The sequence below is a fragment of the Rhynchophorus ferrugineus genome, unplaced genomic scaffold (assembly GCF_030347505.1).
Source record: "Rhynchophorus ferrugineus isolate W39M unplaced genomic scaffold, kcgeb_rfMv2 rfM2, whole genome shotgun sequence".
Taxonomy (NCBI): Eukaryota; Metazoa; Arthropoda; class Insecta; order Coleoptera; family Curculionidae; genus Rhynchophorus; species Rhynchophorus ferrugineus.
The window spans coordinates 5,950,240-5,972,022 of record NW_027472581.1 but is presented as its reverse complement, the minus strand read 5'-3'; the positions used below and the strand labels follow the sequence as shown (position 1 = coordinate 5,972,022).

At 33.1% G+C, this 21,783-nt stretch overlaps 1 protein-coding gene across 11 annotated transcripts in view; it reads left to right on the top strand.

Moving 5' to 3' along the window:
* Eip93F (Ecdysone-induced protein 93F) overlaps positions 1-21,783 on the top strand; it is a 414,251-nt gene that overhangs the window by 371,464 nt on the left and 21,004 nt on the right. For 6 of the 11 annotated variants that reach the window (XM_076394729.1, XM_076394723.1, XM_076394725.1 and 3 more), the window contains 5 exons: positions 8,362-8,665; positions 12,912-13,052; positions 13,686-13,868; positions 16,849-17,320; positions 21,369-21,616. In XM_076394729.1, coding sequence (XP_076250844.1) covers positions 8,362-8,665; positions 12,912-13,052; positions 13,686-13,868; positions 16,849-17,320; positions 21,369-21,616 — 1,348 coding nt within the window. The remainder of the gene's footprint in view (positions 1-8,361; positions 8,666-12,911; positions 13,053-13,685; positions 13,869-16,848; positions 17,321-21,368; positions 21,617-21,783) is intronic. The other 5 variants (XM_076394732.1, XM_076394728.1, XM_076394730.1 and 2 more) reach the window with 1 other exon arrangement.

Sequence of the window (21,783 nt, the reverse complement as noted above, 5' to 3'; positions counted from 1 at the left end):
TATATTGGTGCTTTAGGGTTTCGGTGAATGGAGGTAAAACGAAATGAAACAGTGGTGTTTACATTATGTACCGTTATTTATTGAAGTAATATAAAAATGTGGAAAATTCAAAATAGATAAAAGAATTGGCGCTGGGTTTACCTGTTGACGAGGCTTGGGCAGTCGATGGTGGCACGTCTGAACTCAACGCTTGTCAGATACTGAGTGATCCAAAGTACCCTTCAATAATCTCCCAGATAAATGTCTCCAGATTGCCAGCTATTGGTTATCGTGTTCCAGTTGGCGCTGCTGGCACCCCGCCCGTTTTCGACATTTGGGATTATATTTCTGCCAGAATTTTACATACAATTTTAAACAAATAAAAATACAAAAAAGATATGACAAAAATATCAAATACAAAATTCTGATATACCAAAAAAACTGTGCTGTATGAAAAGAGCTTTGAAAGATATGATAAATCAAAACGGTTGTGGTTGATACGGTTGCGATCTGGTACGGCTGTTGATATTTTTCGGTCCTACAGATATCGTTGCTTCATCGTCGATTTGGCACTTGAATGTGGTCTATCGACGACGTTGAAAATAAGCGATTTTTCGGACAGGGCTCCCGTAATCGACGCTGAGGGAGATGCGCTTGTTCGACGACGTGGTAGCTTATTTTCTTTGATGATGAGACGTTGGCAATTCTGGTACCTCGGCGAATACATGAGTCTACGGTGACTGCAATCGGTACCTAGCTTCTGGAGCTGCTCTGTGACTAATCCGTAGGCACATACGTTACGGTAATTGAGAATAAATAAATAACGACGGTATCGGACCGAAGCTGCCCAAAGCCTTTCAAATCAAAATGTCTGCCAATATAACTGAGACGGCGAACGAAGGAAGACATTATGACTGAAACATAGCGCCGAAAGAAATGTTTAGTCGAGACGCTGATGATTAAATAGTGATGTCCAAATCTCTAAGAGTTCAAAAGATTGTGAAAGAAATAAAATTTGGACAAAAATTTTTAAAAAAATTAAATGGAAATAATGAAATGAAATTTTGGGGTTCATTGTTCCAGCACTAACATAAATTTAATGAGGAACAAATGTTTGAATGAATGTAATGTTGAAGAAACAAAAGTAAAATCGAAAAAAAAATCATATTAAAAGTATTGAAAATGTTGAAAAAAAATATAACGCCCTCGTAAAATACACCATGTTGTACGTACCCTCTATTCACGAGTCCAAATCCAATTTTGCGAAAGATCCCGTCGGGGTCACCACTTTAGAGAGTAGGAGAATGGAGGTAAAACGAAAAGAAACAATGGTGTTTACGTTATGTGACCGTTATTTATTGAAGTAATATAAAAATGTGTAAAATACAATACGCTGGTCAGATACTGATGATCCAAAGTACCCTTCAATAATCTCCCAGATAAACGTCTCGGGGTTGCTAGCTATTCGTGTTCCAGTTGGCCAGCAGGGGCTGGCACCCCGCGCATTTTCAACATCTTGGATTATATTTCTGGGTATTTTGTAGACCGACCGAAAACCGAAAATTCGACATGCCTCAAGGTCGCTACAGTGTATTTAAAAACCCTGTTGAAAACAACTCATACAGATTTAAAAAATACTTTGACAAATTATTGTAAATACTAACCGTCATATCATAATGTTTCATTGTTCAATAACGGTTAATATAGTTTCCTTCTAATACTGGTGATATTTTCGATGCAACTAACTTATAATTTTGACACATATTATGAGTGCATTTTATATTGTATATATTACGAGACCTCGTCATAGTAGTTTGGTTTCTATATGGCGTTTTAATATTCGTACTGGAATTGGATTTGACTGACAGGAGGCTTTGCTCGTGTCTGTGATCCTTTTAGGGTTTAGAAAATTAAATCCTTGGCCTGAATTCGGATAACATTAAAAACGAAATGGCTCCGCTGTAGTTCCAGGATTAAAAATCCGAATGCGGATCTTTGTATTAAAACAAATAGATAACGCAATTTATAGACCAATAAAATGTTCTCGTCTAGTAAAGAGTATACTTGCGGTTTCTTCGCTTTTGCGAAAATTAATGCTTATATTTTAAATACATCGTAAATGTTTTATGGAGTAACTTCAATCGCTAGCCACCAATTCTTCTTATCTTCCCTGATAACATTTGAATACCACATCGAAAAAATCTAAGAACTACTGCTAGAGAAACAGGATGTGCTATATGACTACTTTGTTCTGCACATGCGCCTTTAGGCAAGACAAATTTGGTTATATTTGTTTACTAATTCTTTTAGTTAATTCTGTAGATATTTTTTCAGTTATTTACATAAGACGTGTAGGCTTTAACTCAATTGCACTTATTAAATCATGACATTGTTTATATACATTTAGAGTTTGTATATGAAGTATAGCAGTATTGGTATAACCCAATATTAGCAAAATTATCAGGATAGAGCGTTATTCAAAACTGACAAAATGGCAAAGGATGTGAAAAATTAATGATCATCTAACGCTCTTTAATTATGTTATATTTGTGAAAATAGTCGTCACAGATGACGTCAAATATACTGCCAAATACAGTTTGTAATGTAAAATCCGTTTTAAAGTCTATTTGCGTAGGTACTGATCGACAATGTTAGATTATTAGAGATTTCAAAGTGATAAACGTTGTAAACAAAAAAAGTCAATGCAGCAACATTGTTGACGTCATAAATTTTGATGTCGTGCATTGACTGTGATTGGTTAAACTATATCAGTTTTTTTTAGTCTATAGTGGGTATTAAAAAAAAGATGTCTAAACGTGTACATTTTATAAGAATATGTAAGGAATGTATGTAGGAACACTGACACCAAGATAACATCGTAAATGGTATGTAAAATGTAAACTACATGCAATGTAGTTGGTCGAATATATAAAATTGCAAGAAAAACGAAAAGCCATAAGTCAAACGAAGAAACAATACGGAGATTCATTGTCATTACTTATATGTTATAAACTATTTTTAACAAAAAATAGAAACAACCTCAAAAAAGAAATAAGGAATTCACGGAAAGTTAAAAAATAATCAACTAAGATTTTGAACACAAAAAAGAGTTTTAAAATAAAATATGTATATAATAATAGTTGTAATAACTAAATAAAAATAAACAAAAACTCTAAATTAATAGACTATCTCGAGCTTTCGATTAACCTATTGTACATTTACTAGCCTAAAATGAATGGATGATCGTACTTTTAAGTTGAAAGAAGTCTCAGTCAATACGTTATTATTTTTACAAAACAGTAATTTATTTACCTATACTCTTATAAAATAATGCATTGTATTTTCCTTGTCATTGGATCCTATCAGGTGTCATTGATAGTTTTATATTTTGTTTATTTGATCGAAGTCTACTTTTGTTAGCAAATTGAATTATTTCAAAGTATCACTGTACACTTCTTATATCTTAGCAAAACGCTGTCTAATTTCTTCTTCTCTGATTCTCTGAATTTCACATTCTTCGACTTTTACTCGCAACAAATTCTAACTACATCTTAGCTATAAAATAAAATTTCAATCATTACTAAAATATATTGCGGTTAAAATAAATGTCTAACTATTACCAGTTACTACAATTTTTGCTACTATTCTTGATGGACCAACCCCACTAATGACTTGCCTACTTCCAACATAGTAAGAATCATTTTCTTCTCTATTCCAGTTGTCATTACATTTTGGCATATGTTGATACATATTAGCTGTCGTTGAGAATGAATATAAATAAAAATAATTATTATAAATTTAGTGTTATAAATTTGGCAATTAACATTCCCACTATATATAAAATTGATGCTGTTTGGATTTTATAATTTTTAAAGTTTAACCTTACATTCTGCACTCACCTTTGTTCTTCCATATTTTAAAACCAGTGTATGAAAAATAATTTAATTACTATTCCTATAGAATTATTAATGTAACACAAAATCTAAATATTTTAGATTTTTTTGGTTGTTTTGACTTGATTGACCGTACCAATCGGCTTGAAAAGAATGTACCACTATTAGAAAAGAAAGGCAATATGGTTTATTCTTTTCTATGCTGCAAATCCGGAGATATTTTTAAGTATTGTGTCAACTGGCGTGTACCAGTGTATACATGTTTCGTCGACGGTCACGAAACGACGCAAGAACTTCTTCAAATTGCGCTTAAACAGCATCGAACATAGCACTGAAGTTTTTTTAATAAGCCTTGCATTACTTAATATTTTGAAATCGAAATTAAATTCGAAAATTGTTACAAATCTTTTTTAAAATCTTCAAACCAATATTCTCTTTAATTTTACTCTTAAATTTTATGAAACGATGTATACTAAATGACGACAAAAAAATTCAGCCAAATCGTATGTTGTTAGATTAGTTGTTTTGCGAACTGCGAGATAATGCAAACGGCTCGGCCTTGTCCTACTTGGCGATTTTTGCCATCGCGAGAAATATATTGGCATTAATTTTCTAACTGGCAATTTCACGAATCGAAAACGAAGCGATCTTGAAGCCGTCCGTCTATTACAATGGGTTATTTTTGCTTTATTACGGTGGAAAATAAATTGCACGCTTTGCATGTTGTTTGTCTTGAACCGGCCCGAAGCGTCTGTTTCAATTATCTACCGCTTTATTAAATCATTCGAATAACATCGGTTCTGGTATTGATAATTGTTCGCGAGGTCTGTGACAACAGGTTGAGACAATCTCTGAATTTTTTGCAACATTTTCAATTAAACAAGCAATTTGTTTAAACATCCTTTTTTAGATACTAGTACAATCTTAATAACAAGTTAATATATTAACAAGTCCCCGGCCTGACACATAGATGGCACTACTGGAATTAAATCCAGTTTTTTAGCTAGCACTAACCCACAAAAGATGCGTGTATAAATTTGACAGCTGTCGATGATAGACGAGCTGTGATCTGATTATTAGTTTATGAATTATAGCATTTTGAGTGAAGCAACTTTTATTAGTGTAAAAAAATGGATAAAAAGGAATTTCGCGTGTGGATAAAGTATTGCTTTTTGAAGGGAAAAAATACTCATCGACTCGTCGACGCCTAATATCCTATGGAATACGCTAGCTAAATGTTCTGAATTTTTTGATTTGTCTGATTACTAATTATTTTAAATATTGTTTTGTCTACAGCATTTCTGGTTCTGTACCATACTCTTCTAGCTTTTCGTTTTTCTTTTATTAATTGCCTAATATCAAGGAGGTAATTTACCTCATATTCTGATTTCTTTCTTGATGTTAAAAGCTTATGATGTGTATAATTGTTTAATCTTATGCTAATTAAATAGCCTAATTTAACTTCAATCTAGGAAATACATAATGAAAGTACAGTAGTAGAACAGTAGTAATAAATTAATTATAAAATAAAATTATAATTTTACATATCTACTGTGATTTTTTAAATGTAGCTTATGCTGAGGTTTAATTTGTATTATTCTGCTGATTTGGAAAAACCATTCTATAATATTCTAATGTATTTACCATTTATTTATGTAGGGTATAAGAATTTTTAGGAAAAAGAGCACTTTTTGTGTGTGCACCGTTAGTAAACTATGAAAATGGACACGAAAACACCAAAATAATTTATTTTACGAATTGTTTTATTAATTACATCTTACAATAAACGTTCTTAACACAATCTTAATTTACAAATTCATTTATTACTAGTGTTCTGTTGAACTTGCAATTATTAATTTGTATTAATATACAAGCAAATCAAACAAATTAAAATAAAACTAAGATTAATTGTAACATTTATACACTATACAAGTTCGTGTCGTTTGGTTCTTTTTAGTACTGTTTCTTTTCTTGTTGGGATATCACGAGTATAGAGCAGATACAAGAATGATCCAAAGATAATTCTTTCTTTGGGGAACTGCAGCCGAAGTAGGTTTAAGTATTGAGAATATCCCTTCATGCGGGACTCTAAATTGCGAATAAAACGATCAAACAATAACAAAAATAGAAATTATTGAAGTTCGCACTGAACAAAATGTTTTTTCCGAATATATATATATATATATTTGTAAGTACTAAATGTTGCAATATAAAATAATATATTTTTTATAGTTCTAGTATATTGTAATTTTTGTTGAACCTTAGAGACTCGTTTTCTCCATGCATATATTTTTTTTTTCGTTTCTATTAGACAATATATAAAAAGTAAAAGACAAAAAGCTTTTTAATTTTTTATATTTCTTTAGTGCTATAGCTCTATCATTCCTGTTAGTTTATTTTTCCTGAAAGTTTTTCCCTGTTAATATTCCACTAACACTTTATTTATAACTTTTTATTCTGAAAACCATTATGTATTGTACAATACAAATGGCAGAAGATTCACTTTCTAATATAATTAATTTCCTGCAAATTCTATTTTATCTATACCTATATAAAATGCCCCTTATTAGATAATATAATTAAATCGCTATGTATTCTATTTATAACTTGTATTACTTTCTTGTTTGTATAAATCAATAATTTCTCGTTTTTTATACGTAAATATTAGATAAACCTGTGGATCCATTTAATTTCGATGTCACCGTGTAGCTCTTTAATAAACATTGATAACGACTTGATACACCATATTTGCACGCAATAGGTATTTTCGACAATGCAATGCTAAATTCTAACCGCAAACAGTAATATCAATAACAAAAACTACCAAAACAGACAGATATTAACAACGTAAATTTCCCAATTGTTTTCAGTTAGGTAATTTAGTGGGTAATTTGAATGAGTAAAATAATCTATTAGTTTTCTTTTGTTAGTGCTTTAGAAACCACACCTGTAAATATTTTTAAATGACTGTTGCTTTATTTTCAGGGGATAGAACGACCTCAGACAAAATGGTTGTCGTTTCTTTGTGGTTTTATTTCATGAGTTGTTTCAGTTGTTTTTCTATGGTTATATCCTAACATATATCCATAAAACATAAACTTCTGACAAGCAGAGAACGTGATCATGGGATCTTCAAAACAACTATAGTTGGTATAACCTAATCTCGACATTCCAAAATCAACAGCAAAAGTTTGCAACGTGCAATATCTTTATGTATTTATCTCCGATAACTCCGTAGTGAAATCTACTTTTGGAGTCCTTTTACTCGTATTTCTAACACTTATTCAGTTTACACCTTGGTTAGATTAGATTACTTGATTTAGATTTAGATTGATTCATTAGATTTTTCTTGTAAATGAATAAAACAATCATTATATACAATAAAGTGAACCAATCCAAACTTTAACTTAGGTTTTTCTTAAGAGTTAAGAGTAACATTTATATAATATACGAGTTCGTATGGTTTGGTTCGCTTGAATCTTCTGATTTCCTGCGCGTTGTCCAATAAAATGTTAAATGTTATATTGCTTTTAGTCACATTAACCTCTTGGATTGTTTAGTGATTGGACCTACAGTTTAACGTTCGAACCACGGTCCTCGGCATTAAGCCTATCGACTGGCGAGTGACCAACATTAGAAATCACCCCAGAAGACATCCGGTGTTACCCAGCCTGGTTACTGGCGTAACTGGGATCATTTTCCTTGTCGGATTTTACACTCTTACCTAGAACAATCACAAACATAAATTTTATGACCAAGCCTCAGCAGGATTCGAACCCGCGACAGTAGCGTTGTCCAATAGCTATATTACTTCCATATTGGTATTTATATCAATTTAGTAACCTTCTTTCTTCATGTTTTACATCGATATCCATTTGATTTTGAGGACATCATACAATTCTTCGTTAGTTATGTAGCTATAAGCATTGGTAATTAATCGAAAACATTGTTTTGGCAGTGTATTGAATTGCCAGTCAATTTGATATCTTATATGCCACACTATATTCGCAACCCAAGTCCAAATATACTTTATAATTAACTAACGAATCAATCTATTTGATCTTGCGAGTATCTTCCGACGAAACAGTGCAATTCTTTGATTTTGATTTTTTTTGTTCTGGCCTAAAACCAGGCGGTGGAATGCATGAAGCATACCTGATCACAGAGACTTGCCCTGGAATGACAAGTTGGACCGGGTTATGTGGGCTTACCAATATACTAAACTGAAACCATATCACAGATGACCCCTGTGGGTCGCTACTGCTACTACATTAAATTTGGGAACACCATTTTTTATAGATGCTTTAAAACTAACTTATAGACCTGATATATATGCTCAATGCACTTGAAATAAGAATACTTGTCAATAAATGCCTGAGATACTACTAAGTCTTCAACTCTTTTCAACTAACATCAACTCTGTGACAACTTTTATAAAAACCTTTTGATATAAACCGTTATCATAACTGACCTCGTTCGGTATTTTCAGTTCTGACTTCAGAGCAAAGCCCAGGATGTCGGCTGTGGCCGGACGTCGCACCTACACAGAGGACGAACTCCAGGCAGCCCTCAGGGATATACAATCGGGAAAGCTGGGCACCCGTAGAGCGGCCGTCATCTATGGAATACCCCGATCCACATTACGTAACAAGGTGTACAAGCTGGCGCTGGAGAGGGAGCGCGAGTCGCATCTGACCAGCGCCACCTTGAAACTAGACGAAGATGAAACCATGGACGACGACAAGGAACTGTCCGGAGCCGAGGAGGAGAAAGAAGTAGAAAAGACATTACAAGTAAGCGCTATTCAATTATATTCTGGCGAAGGAATTATTAAGAAATTTTCAGAATTCCCTGCTTCGCTTTGTTCCTTGTAGTATTGTTAACAATATTAGATATATTCCAGGAGCCCGTCAAATAAAACAGCTGACAGCAAAATATTATAATAAATAATGTTTTTATAACTCTTAGTAGTTCCACCATCTGCCCAGAGGGCAACAAGTATCTGTTATATTTATATTATACTAGCGACCCGCCCCGGCTTCGCACGGGTGCAATGCTGATACTAAATTAAATACACTACAGAAAAAATATGAACGTTGTATATAAAAACATAGCGGCCCGCTCCGACTTTGCACGGGCATAAAATATATATGCCTATGTCACTCAATGAAAACATGATTAAAATCGATCCAGTATTTTTGGTTCATTCATTACTGCCCTTGGCCTGCACGCATTAAATTTGAAGTAAAACAATTCCTCTTCCCCTATACTTACTATGAAGATTTCCTGCTATCTTTGGAAAATCTAAATTCATACAATTTTTATTACATTACACATTTTTAAACGCAAATTTTAAATTTGTAATATCTCCGAAAATATTTATTTAATTTACATGCTGTAAGGAACCATATTGATCTATATTAATTGCACACTGTATTTAAGGTACTTAATTCGATAAGGATTAATGCCGTATTGCTTAAAATAGCTTCGTAAATAGCCATTTTCTCACGTAAAAAGTAAACAATAAAAATGGTTAATGTGGGTTATCCCTAAAAGATAAACATATACCATCGCGGACTTCTTTGTTGACCTTTTTATGGTGTACAATACTGTAGTACATTAATTTGATCTAACTCGTAGGGTTAGGCAGCGTTTTTGCTAATTGTTAAATAAGCCTAAAAAAATAGGTTAATTTACGACATCACGTTAGAAACCTCTAAAATTAGCAATGTTGCCTTAGTATATTATGCATGTATTATACATATAAACCTTCCTCTTGAATCACTCTATCTATTGAAAAAAACGGCATCAAAATCCGTTGCGTAGTTTTAAAGATTTAAGCGCACATGGGGATATAGGGACAGAAAAGGCGACTTTGTTTTATACTATGTAGTGATATACATGGCATATAAAAAATAACTTCATTAAGTGATCTCGTGTATAAAATACTATCTTAATTAATTTATCTTATTCTAAAATCTATATATATCCAATAATCAGATCAGATGGTGTTAAACGTTCTAGTCTAAGCACTTCACTATCACGTCGTTTATTTAGCTGATTAGCGAGTACATTGGGATGCACTAACACTCTTTCATAAAACTTTTCTTTCATTTAACATTTGAAACATAGTACGAAGCATCAACAATGGCACGCAACATTTTATTTTAGAACCGTCGAATAATGGATATATTAGATTTGCCGCTAGTTGGATTCCATATGACCAAATAGGCTTGAGTATAGACTCATACAGCAATACCTTGTTATCTAATGATAATTTGGATATGCTCCCAATAAACCGATACATTTGGTTAAGTCCAAGTTGTTTTCGTTTAGACAATATTCTCCTTATTCTCGTTTATTATTACCTGTATACATTTTTCTTGATAATTTCTACTTCTTTCCCCTTAATGCATTTACTATATCATAAAATAGTTAATATCCATTCTATTACCTTTAATTGCTTCCGCATTCTGTGGTCATATTGAATGTATAAACTGATTCAGTTACATTCTATTTCTTTATTTTTAACTAGGATAATATGAGAAGAAGAAAAGAAGGTAAAATGCGTCTTACTTCCGGAAAATCAAAATGCATGGTAAAATGGTTCTTAGATGTATTGTGATCATTTTTTCATTTAAAAAAATTATATTTATATTATTTTCTCACTTCTTCATTGTGTGCCGTCAAAACCGTGTGCCAACCAAGCCATGCTCCATCGTATTAAACTAAGTGCTAATTAAAGTGCTATGGCTGGCGAGTACACTGGATGCATTAGGACTTCCCATCTGAGCTGCAACAATGTAACTTTCACTCAAATTTATAGTCAACCTTTATCATACAAGAGAATGACTTTTGGGTCTGTTAGTCAATACTGCATTCGATTTAGTAAATTGAGATCGGTAACAGCTTGATTTGGATGTAGCAGAAAGTAATACCTTAGATTTTGCTAATCCCAACAAATGCACAGAAAAACTATATGGTCATAAATTTTCCGGTTCGGTGTCGATGTAGATGGCTTTCCTGAACCATGACATTTTGTACTTAGGATTGTCATACTAGCAGGTGAATTGAAAAGTCCCCGTCCTGATACATAAATGGCGCTACCAGAATTAAATCCATATGTTTTTTAGTTAGCCTCTAACCTTCAAAAGGTGCAATTTATACACAAATTTGACAGCTGTTGGATCATTAGTTTGTGAATTATAGCATTTTGAGTGAAGCAAATTTTGTTATTGTGAAAAACATTGATAAAAAGAATTTCGCGTGTTGATAAAATATTGCTTTTTGAAGGGAAAAAATACAGTTGAAGCAAAAACTTGGCTTGATGCCGAGTTTCCGAACACTGTCCCATGAAAATCAACCATCAAGGATTGGTATGCTAAGTTTAGACGTAGTCAAATAAGCACCGAAGACGGTGAACGCCCAAAAGAGATTTTTACCGACGAAAACATTTAAAAAATCGGCAAAATAATTTTGAAAGGCCGTAAATTGAAACCGTATGAAATAGCAGACACTCTAAAGATATCAACTGAACGTGTACACCATATCATAGGAATATTTGGGTATGAGGAAGCTCTGTGTAAAATGGGTGCCACATGAACTCACTTTTGACCAAAAACAACGAGTTCATTCGAAGCAGTATTTGAAGATGATCAAGCGTAATAAACCCGTGTTTTTGCGTCGATATGTAACAATGGATGAAACATGGCTCCATCATTTCACTTCCTGTCCAATCGACAGTCATCCGAGTGGACTGCACACGATGAACCCGCTCCAAAGCGTAGGAAAACGCAACAGTCGGCTGGCAAGATTATGACATCTGTATTTTGGGATGCGCATGAAATAATGCTCCCCAGCTTTGCTTCCTCATCCACCGTATTCTCCAGATCTGGCCCCCAGCGACTATTTCCTGTTCTCAGATCTCAAAAGAATGCTCGCTGAAAAGAAATTTTCGTCGAATGAAGAGGTGATCGACTGAGGCCTATTTTAGAGCAAAGGACAAATCGTACTACAAAAATGGTATCAAAAAGTTGGAGGGTCCCTTGAAGGGAATTATGTTGAATAAAAAAATCTAATTTTGCCAAAAAAATGTATTTTACTATGGTAGGCCGGGGACTTTTCAAAACTTCTAAGCTGTTTAAAATTATTTCAAAATTTCGACTGGATTTTGCCCAATGAATCTCTCAACTCGTTGTTTGATCATTCCATGATAAGCGCCTCTATACACTGAATAATTCGATAATACTAAATAAACAGACTTTGTGGAATTTTAAGTAATGAAATATCAAAACCATCGAATTTAAAGCTAGGGTAGATTGTTAACAACTCAAAATAGATGTAAATAATTATTATTATTACATTTATTATTATTATTAATTATTGTTAGTAATTATTTTATTTATATGAATGATTGACATAACATCCCATGATAATGTTTAGGAATGGATCAATCTCTGCCTAGATCTTATTTTATGTTTTTCTTTTTCATCCACGCTGATCTCCTTTTCTTTGTCATCATTGTTCATTTTTATTTTTTTATATAGGTATTTTTTCTCTTGTTTTATTTTTCTTTTTTATTCCTTCTTAGAAACAAAAAATTGGCTAGCGGTACTTCGTATAAACTACATTGTTGCAACTTCTTTGAGCTTAAATGTTACCAAGACGCCTCAAAACGTATTTGATACTTATTTTAAAACTATCGATGAAGTTAATCGATCTGAATCATCATGTTTCAACATTTTATACAATAATAAAAAAAATCAAAATTGAAATATTAGCACCACAATAATGTCTTCAAATTGTGTAAATTTGTATGGCATTTGTAGATTACGAGGCAAGACGGTTGCCAAAAAATTAACTACACTTCACATACTCAAAAATATGGTATAGTAGGTGTTCTTTATATACTGGAATTATCTTTACCACTATTTTGTGGAACATCCAAAAAACAGCCCCTATATAAATATTGTAGTCATCAAATAACATTTAAATACACTTCAACGATTATAATTATAAATATATAAATAAATTTTTCAGGAACCATTACTTTCCATGGCTGATATCCTGCGAATTTCTGGAATAGAACATCCATCCGATGCCATAAAGCTATTCCTGCAAAAGGCGAGGCAAAGCCAGGACGCGCAGAGTGAAATCATACAGTACCTTCAGGTACGAAATGTAAGAATAATTATCATTTTTCTATGAAAATTACTAAATTTACATTGTTTGCTGCTTTAGACTAACAATTAAATAGAACTGAGTTCAGATTCAGAAGATCTGAACTTATAGTGAATAAATCTTGCTTGCTTATTATCTCTTAATCGTTACATTTTTTGTATCCAATTTTATTTTCTTACCATTTATTTTCCTAATTATTTACCAATTGCATTAATATAGCATGTCATTAATTTATAAAATAAATATTTTAAGCAAATCAACCTGATGTAACAATACTGTTGTGATCAAGTAATAGCAGAACTAGCAAACTTTGTCCCATCCTCTTCATAATACTCTATACTTATGCCAATAGTTTTCGAAATAGTTATTGAGTTAAATTTCTGGAATGACATGTAAGATTTCCTTTGATGCACTTTTATTATCCTGAAAATCCTAAAAACGATTTATTTGAAGTGTTTTTTTGGAATCTATAAACTGTATCAAAATTTTGACTTCACAGTTAAAGAAATTCATAATGAACGACATTGAAATTTTTGCATCTAACAATTTTTCGGTCACAGTGGTATATATTATAAGAATATTTAGATTCGCAACAGTTATTTTCTTCTTATGAATTACTTCTTATGTTTTCAGGCCTTCATTTCACCTCAGCATTTGCTGGCCAGTCAGAAACCGTTAGAGGGGCCCATGTTAAGCAACCCCATTCCTGATTTCGCCAAACGATTAACAGAAGAACACTTCAGTAAAATGCAAAATAACAATGGAGAGATAGATAGGCTTGCACGACCAAGTCCATCGAATTCTGTTATTACCAAGGTAAATTATACATTACGACTCGTATAAAACAGAAGCGTAACCAAAAAATTAATCTTGCTGTTTTTATAACTGATAATATTAATTATCAGTAAGCTTGAAATTCAGTACCTATTAGTGTTACTATTGATTAAGCCACAATTAGTTCTACCATGGCTTAAAACTAGATATTTATTTAGAAGTCATTGGAACCCTTAGTATCTGAAATAATAATTTTCATGTATCATTTGCTATATTGTTTCCGTTAAATACATTTTACTACGTCGTACAATATTAAATGGTTTAATTATTTGTAATCTGCCTCTTACTCCAGAGTTAACGAAGAGTTATAGTACTTCGGTATTAATATTAATAGATGATGAATGAAAATGATTGATTCCGAAACACTTTCTAAAAGTATTTTATTTATTTACTTCTCGTAGACCACCCTACAAGTGGATCCTGTAGGTCCATATAAGTTTTAGTGTCTGATTATATAGCAACAACTTAACAGGTCAATTGAAAAGTCCCCAGTCTGACACATAGATGGCGCTACTAGATTTAAATCCATATGTTTTTTAGTTGGCCCTAAGCCCCAAAAGATGTGTATATAAATTTGACAGCTGTCAGACCATTAGCAGCTGTCAGACCATTAGTTTGTGAATTATAGCATTATGAGTGGAGCAACTTTTGTTATTGTGAAAAAATTGATAAAAAGGAATTTCGCGTGTTATATATTGCTTTTTGAAGCAAGAACTTGGCTTCATGCCAAGTTTCTGGACACTGCCCCAGGAAAATCAACCATCAAGGATTGATGCTAAGTTTAGACGTGGTGAAATGAGCACTGAAGACGAAACATTTTAAAAATCCACAAAATTATTTTGAACACTCTAAAGATATCAACTGAACATGTAAATCATATCATTCACAAATATTTGGGCATGAAAAAACTTTGTGCAAAGTGGGTACTGCCGCGAGCTCACTTTTGACCTTAAACAACGACGAGTTGATGATTCGGAGCAGAGTTTGAAGATGATCAAGCGTAACAGACCCGAGTTTTTGCGTCGATATGTGACAATGGATGAAACATGACTCCATCATTTCACTCCGAAGTCCAATCGATAGTCATCCGAGTACACGTCACACGATGAACCCGCTCCAAAGCGTGGGAAAACGCAACAGTCGTCTGGCAAGGTTATGGCGTGTGTATTTTGGGATGCGTATGGAATAACTTTTATTGATTATCTTGAAAAAGGAAGGACTATCAACAGCGACTATTACATAGCGTTGTTGGACCGTTTAAAGGACGAAATCGCCGAGAAACAGCCACATTTGAAGAAAAAGAAAGTGCTGCCTCGCCAAGACAATGCACCGTCTCACAAGTCAGTGAAAACGATGGCCAAAATCCATGAATTGAGCTTCGAATTCCTTTCTCATCCACTGTATTCTTTATATCTGGCCCCCAGCGACTCGTTACTGTTCTCAGATCTCAAAATAATGCTCGCTGGGAAGAAATTTTCGTCGAATGAAGAGTTGATCGCCCAAACTGAGGCCTATTTTGAAGCAAAGGACAAATCGTACTACAAAAATGGTATCGAAGAGCTTGAGGGTCTCTATAATCAGTATATCACACTTGAAGATAATTATGTTGAATAAAAAAACTAATTTTGACCTGTTAAGTTTGAGTTTTTTTTAATTTTTAGTGAATTCCTTTTTCAAAAATAATTTTTATTATAAATGTTAGAACACGTTATAAGTACTATAAATAAATAATGACACGATAAACTTCATATAACCAAAAACTATCTTGCAAAATTTCTCCGACAATAACAATGGGCATTATTTTGAAGAATTTGACTAAATCGTTCTGATGAAGAAACGTTTGTAGTTCTTGGATAACAGTTTGTTTCACTATTAGATTGTGAGTACAATGTCTCTCAATTTCCCTATCCGGATTACCCATTTAATAAATGCATAAGAATTGCTGATTTGTAATTAGTAGTACTAACGGCACTTCTACTAAATGATAATTTTGTTCTTGTAACTGCGATAGTTAACTTATTTATGAAACAAATTTCAATGTTACCAAATAATTTTTAAAATCGCTAGTGTCGTCCAAGTTTTTTGGGGAAAAAATCAAGATGTCAATGCATAAAATGTACTTTGAGAGATATTCGAGCTTCAATCATATCACCATTTTGCAACAAATTATCGATTACATATTTGTAATCCTGTGAGTTGTGGTTACCGAGAAAGTTATGATCAATGCTGCTTCATCAGGCCTTAAAAATTTTGTAAACTTTACGTCAGCTATTAGTTCTAGAATATCAGGTCTAACAGACATTCTTAGTTTGATTCTTCCATAACGAAATCCCTTTCATTGCTCATCGGTAAGAAGTGCTTATACCTGGACAAATTGGCAATGCATCACCCATACGTGCCCTCTATAATGTTGGCACAGAAAATGAAGAGTTTCGTTGAAATGAATTTGAACAAAATCTATAAATCATAAGACCAATTTTCCTTTCAAACTTTGCCTCCAACTCCGAAACTGTAAGGGATAATTCAATTTGACGAATTACTACGTAATCAGCATGCCGAATATTACTTAGTGTATGAATTGGAACAAAATCCAAAATTTTTAGATCAATTTTCAAATTTGTCGTATATGGAAAAACAGACTCTACACTTGATATAGTTACATTCAATATATTTTCACCAAGTGACCATTTGAACCTTTGTTCTACACTCGTTACCAAAAAACTTCGGTACTCTACGTATAGGTTTATTTTTCTACAATATTACTTTTAAGTCTTTGAAGAATAGTTTTATTGTTTTTTTTAATTGTTTTGAATTAATTTTTAATAATTTTGAAGTCCGTTTTTTTTTGTAAAAATACATGATTTTCTCTGTTCAGATCCGCGTGGGAGCTACACCATAGAAGCAGTTGCCTGCAATATTTCTACAGCGTCTCATATGATTATCACTCTGTTAATAATTTCAGGTTGAAAAACCGCGGTCAGAATCATCCGACGTAGACACAGAAGAATCCACCTCGAATGTGATACTAAAAATTCCGTCCTTCAAACCGACGTCGAGCAAGAACGGTTGCGACATATCCAGAAGCAACTCGTTGGAAGCCTCCAGTCGTCTGGTTTCGCCTCCGGTGACCAGCGAGTCGAACTCGCCACCCATTCTACCGGGAAAAGGACTGTTGGTGAAAGACGTCATATCCCAGAGCATCAGCCAGAGATTCCAGCAGAGCCTGGAGCCGCCGGTACGACGACCCATGTCCATAGACATGGACTTCAAGCGAGGCGGGTTCACGCCGCCTTTGGGAACGCTGCCGTCGGTGATCAAAGCTCAGCAGGAAGTGAGTAGACCTTACCAGCAGCCGCAAGCCCAGTCGCATCCTCAGTCTCAACAGCAACAACCTAAATCACAAGGTCCCAGCGGACAACCTACTGGTGGCAAAGGTAGGAAAGTTTTATTATAAGTCTATCTAAGATATTATTATTTATTATTTGCCAATTCTGTGGTTATATTTTTACAGACCCATTAATGTGTTAATTTTGATTCGTAATATTACTGATACAGAAAGTCATTCCAACAAGTAGCTAAAATTAAAATATAAAAAGATATCTGGTTAATAAATATACTACATATTCTTAATATTACATCAAAAAAATTACTTACATAATGACAGATAACGTAAAATGTACCTATAACTAACTAATATTATATGTAATGATATATAACTATCCTATACTCCATCCAATAAAACAGCCAATACACGTCAGCAACAACGTCGAACGTATTACCAAATTCAGTTTATAAAAACGTAAAATATCTTTTAAACTCGGAGCTTTTTTCTTTCCCATTTTACTAATGAGTATTACTCTAGTTAAAAAGAGACAGTATAGAGTCTGATGCGATCAAATCGGTCTATAAAATCCGATTTGTATTGGTACTGGTCGACACCATTGTCATACGTATATGTAAATATAATAAAACAACTCTATCCTACAAACTATTGTTGCTGTTTAAATAACTGTAGTTTAAGTCCTGCAATAAATGAGCATAATATATACTATGGTGTTAAAATAAGTTATATTTTATAAGGTTATTTTTGTTTCATTATTTTACTTACATTAGTATTTTGTTGTTAGAGTCAAAATAAACGAAAACATAAATTTGTTTCGGCAACGTTGCATTATAAATTTTGATGACGTGCATTGGCTATTTTATTGAAATGATTATAGTTAACTAACACTGCTTAGTATGGTATGTTAAATTTATATATGTCAATATTATTGTTCTTGCTTCTAGTTTTTATTAAAAAATAATATGTGTAAACATGTATTACATTTGATACAAATATGTAATGAATAAGTACTGACACTTCTACACACAGTATTGTAGATATTTGGAGTATGCAAGTGATTCTACTAGATGAAAAATATAAAGTTACATTTAGGCATTCAGAAGTTATTTGATCAGTAATATGTGAATATACATAATAGAATAAATAGATGTTGTTAGTTCATTATTGATGTATATCATAATTACCAATTTTGTTTTGTTTCATTCATTTTCGACATAGTCTTCAATACCTCAGTTAAAAGCTTTTATTTATATTATTTCAAGTCATTTAGTGAAAAAAAGAGTAGATTAGTTAATTTGAGCAACATAATGAATATCTACTGATACAAATTTGATTTTGTTTGGTAAAGTTTAATTCTATCAATTTTTTTAAAATACTGATAATCATATTGTGATGAATTATGTTCCAAACAGAAGCAATATCCTTCCCTAAATTTATTTCCCAACGAAATACGAGTATGTAAAGAATGAAAACCTTAAAAATAACCAAATTGAATTGAAATGAAATGTATATTATTTAAGTGCTGCTGCATCCAACGAATGTTACATCTTGTTGACTTCCCTGTAGTCTGCGAATCTATAACTTCTTACAAAAAGATCTCCAGTTCTACACACTTTATCAGTCTTTTATCCATCCTTTCAAACCATCTAACAGGTCCATTGAAAAGTCCCCGGCCTACCATAGTAAAACATATTTTTTTGGCAAAATTAGTTTTTTTATTCAACATAATCCCTTAAAGGATGATACACTGATTAGCGACCCTCCATCTTTTCGATGCCATTTTTGTAGTACGATTTGTCCTTTGTTTCAAAATAGGCCTCAGTTTCGGCAATCACCTCTTCATTCGACGAGAATTTCTTCCCAGCGAGCATTCTATTGAGATTTGAGAACAAGAAATAGTCACTGAGGACCAGATTTGAAGAATACGGTCGATAAGGAAGCAATTCGAAACCCAATTCATGGATTTTTGCCATCGTTTTCACTGACTTGTGACACGGTGAATTGTCTTGGTGAAGCAGCACTTTCTTTTTCTTCAAATGCGGTCATTTTTTCGGCGATTTCGTCTTTCAAACGATCCAACAACGCTACGTGATAGTCAGTGTTGATGGTCCTTCCTTTTTCAAGGTAGTCCAAGAAAATTATTCCGTGCACATCACAAAATATAGATGTCATAACCTTGCCAGCCGACTGTTGCGTTTCGCCATGCTTTGGAGCGGGTTCGAGCGTGTGCATATCGACGCAAAAACTCGAGTTTATTACGCTTGACCATCTTCAGACACTGCTCCGAATCATCAACTAGTCATTATTTTTGGTCAAAACTGAGCTCCCGCGGCACCCACTTTGCACAGAGCTTTTCATTCCCAAAAATTCGTGACTCATATGATGTACACGTTCAGTTGATATCTTTAGACTGTCTGCTATTTCATTCAATTTCAATTTACAGTCATGCAAAATCATTTTGTGGATTTTTTTATGTTTTCGTCTGTAACAACCTCTTTTGGGAGTCCACTGCGTTCACCGTCTTCGGTGCTCATTTCACCACGTCTAAACTTAGCATATCAATCCTTGATAGTTGATTTTCCAAACTCGGCATCAAGCTACGTTTTTGCTTCAACTGTATTTTCTCCCTTCAAAAAGTAATAGTTTATTAACACACGAAATTCCTTTTTATCCATTTTTTTCACAATAACAAAAGTTGCTTCACTCAAAATGCTATAATTGACAAACTAATGATCCGACAGCTGTCAAATTTATACATGCATCTTTTGAGGATTTGGGCTAGCTAAAAAACATATGGATTTAATTCTAGTAGCGCCATCTATGTGTTAGGCCGGGGACTTTTCAATTGACTTGTTATAAAGCAACATTTCTAAAAATCTTTAAAATGAATAGGAGAAAGATTCTTATACATTTTGAACACTAATTTTTATTATATTATAATATTTATGCCATTTTTGTTTCGAAGGCAGCTTTATATCCTTAAAAGAGTTTTACAGACACTGGAACTAATGTGAGTCAGACGGAGCAAGCTCCCAACTATACGGTGGACACATCTAAAACTGGGCAAAATACATGTTTTAATTAAAATGCGAATTACAAAATACTATCTCGCATGTATTTAAAATACGAAATACATAATATGTCTAAGTCGTGTATTTTAAATATAAAATACAAAATGCAATATTTTAGCTATTTTTATTTAAAATTCAAATTACAATTTATTTATTTATGTTAGCTTATTTAAATAGAATGGAACTAATCCAGTCCAGCCTATTAATCAGTAAAAGAAGAATTTCCTTTTATGATCCTAACTCCATTTTTGATATTTGTTGTTTGTCGCAGGCCCTGTTCGCAGAAACATTAAAATCATCATCTTCTTGACTAGTACAGCTGCTCCTGTTATTCCCAGGCATTATTTCGGGTATAATTTGCCTCTACGTCATAAATTGCAAGATTTTGAATTATTTGTCTATCATCTGTTGTGATACTTTGTGGCAACTAATATGACAACTAATATAACGCCAATGTAATAATATTTATTTCAGGTGACAGTTTAAAAAACGCATCAAATCTTCTTTCTAAAGTCATTTTTAGTTGACAATTGACGAGATACTCGACAATTTGGCGTAAAGTATAGTGCACTGCGGTGTTAGTGCTACAGATCGCACCTATTAAAAAGATATCTAAATAGTTTTGAAATTCTAACCCCAAAATACCCTAGCGTCAGGTATTTGAAATACCAATTACAAATTACATTTTAAAAAACTAATTGAATTACAAATACCAAATATGTATTTTTAATTAATCTTTAATTAATTGATTCAAGTACTACATGATCTTGGATGCGTCAAAACTCCCCAGCCAATTTCCCTCCATTTTTACCAGTTTAGAAACAGTTTTAGTCAATAAAAAGTGTTCGTTATTATTTTTAAATTGAGAGATAATTTTCCACGTGGCTATGTTGCCATGCGCTGTCTTTGTAAACTTAAATAAAAAGTATGTAACTATAATAACTGAGTACAAGCAACAAATAAAAACAACAAGAAAATAAGGACTTAAATGAGGGCCTTTTGCGTGCATCTAACATATTACCAATGTCATAGCGATTCAATTATTTAATCAATTCATGTTCATTTTAGGTACCCGACCGAAACGTGGCAAATACAGAAACTACGATCGAGATAGTCTGGTGGAAGCGGTCAGGGCGGTACAGCGAGGAGAAATGTCGGTTCATAGAGCCGGCAGTTACTACGGTGTACCCCATTCCACTCTCGAATACAAAGTGAAGGAGCGACACCTGATGAGACCGAGGAAACGAGATCCTAAACCCAATCCCGTCGATGAAAAGATTGCCAGTCTTAAGCAGAACGACCTTAAAATGGCTCAGGTAATTCCTGTTTGTTGATAACATTAGGATAAAATAATTGTGAATAAACAGAAAAAGTAAAACCTCTTTCTAATAGTGATATATTGCTTCTAAAACTATATTTATACTTCACTCAAAATTCTTTTTTATTATTTAATTATTACATTGCTACTAGTCGTTTCCGTCTA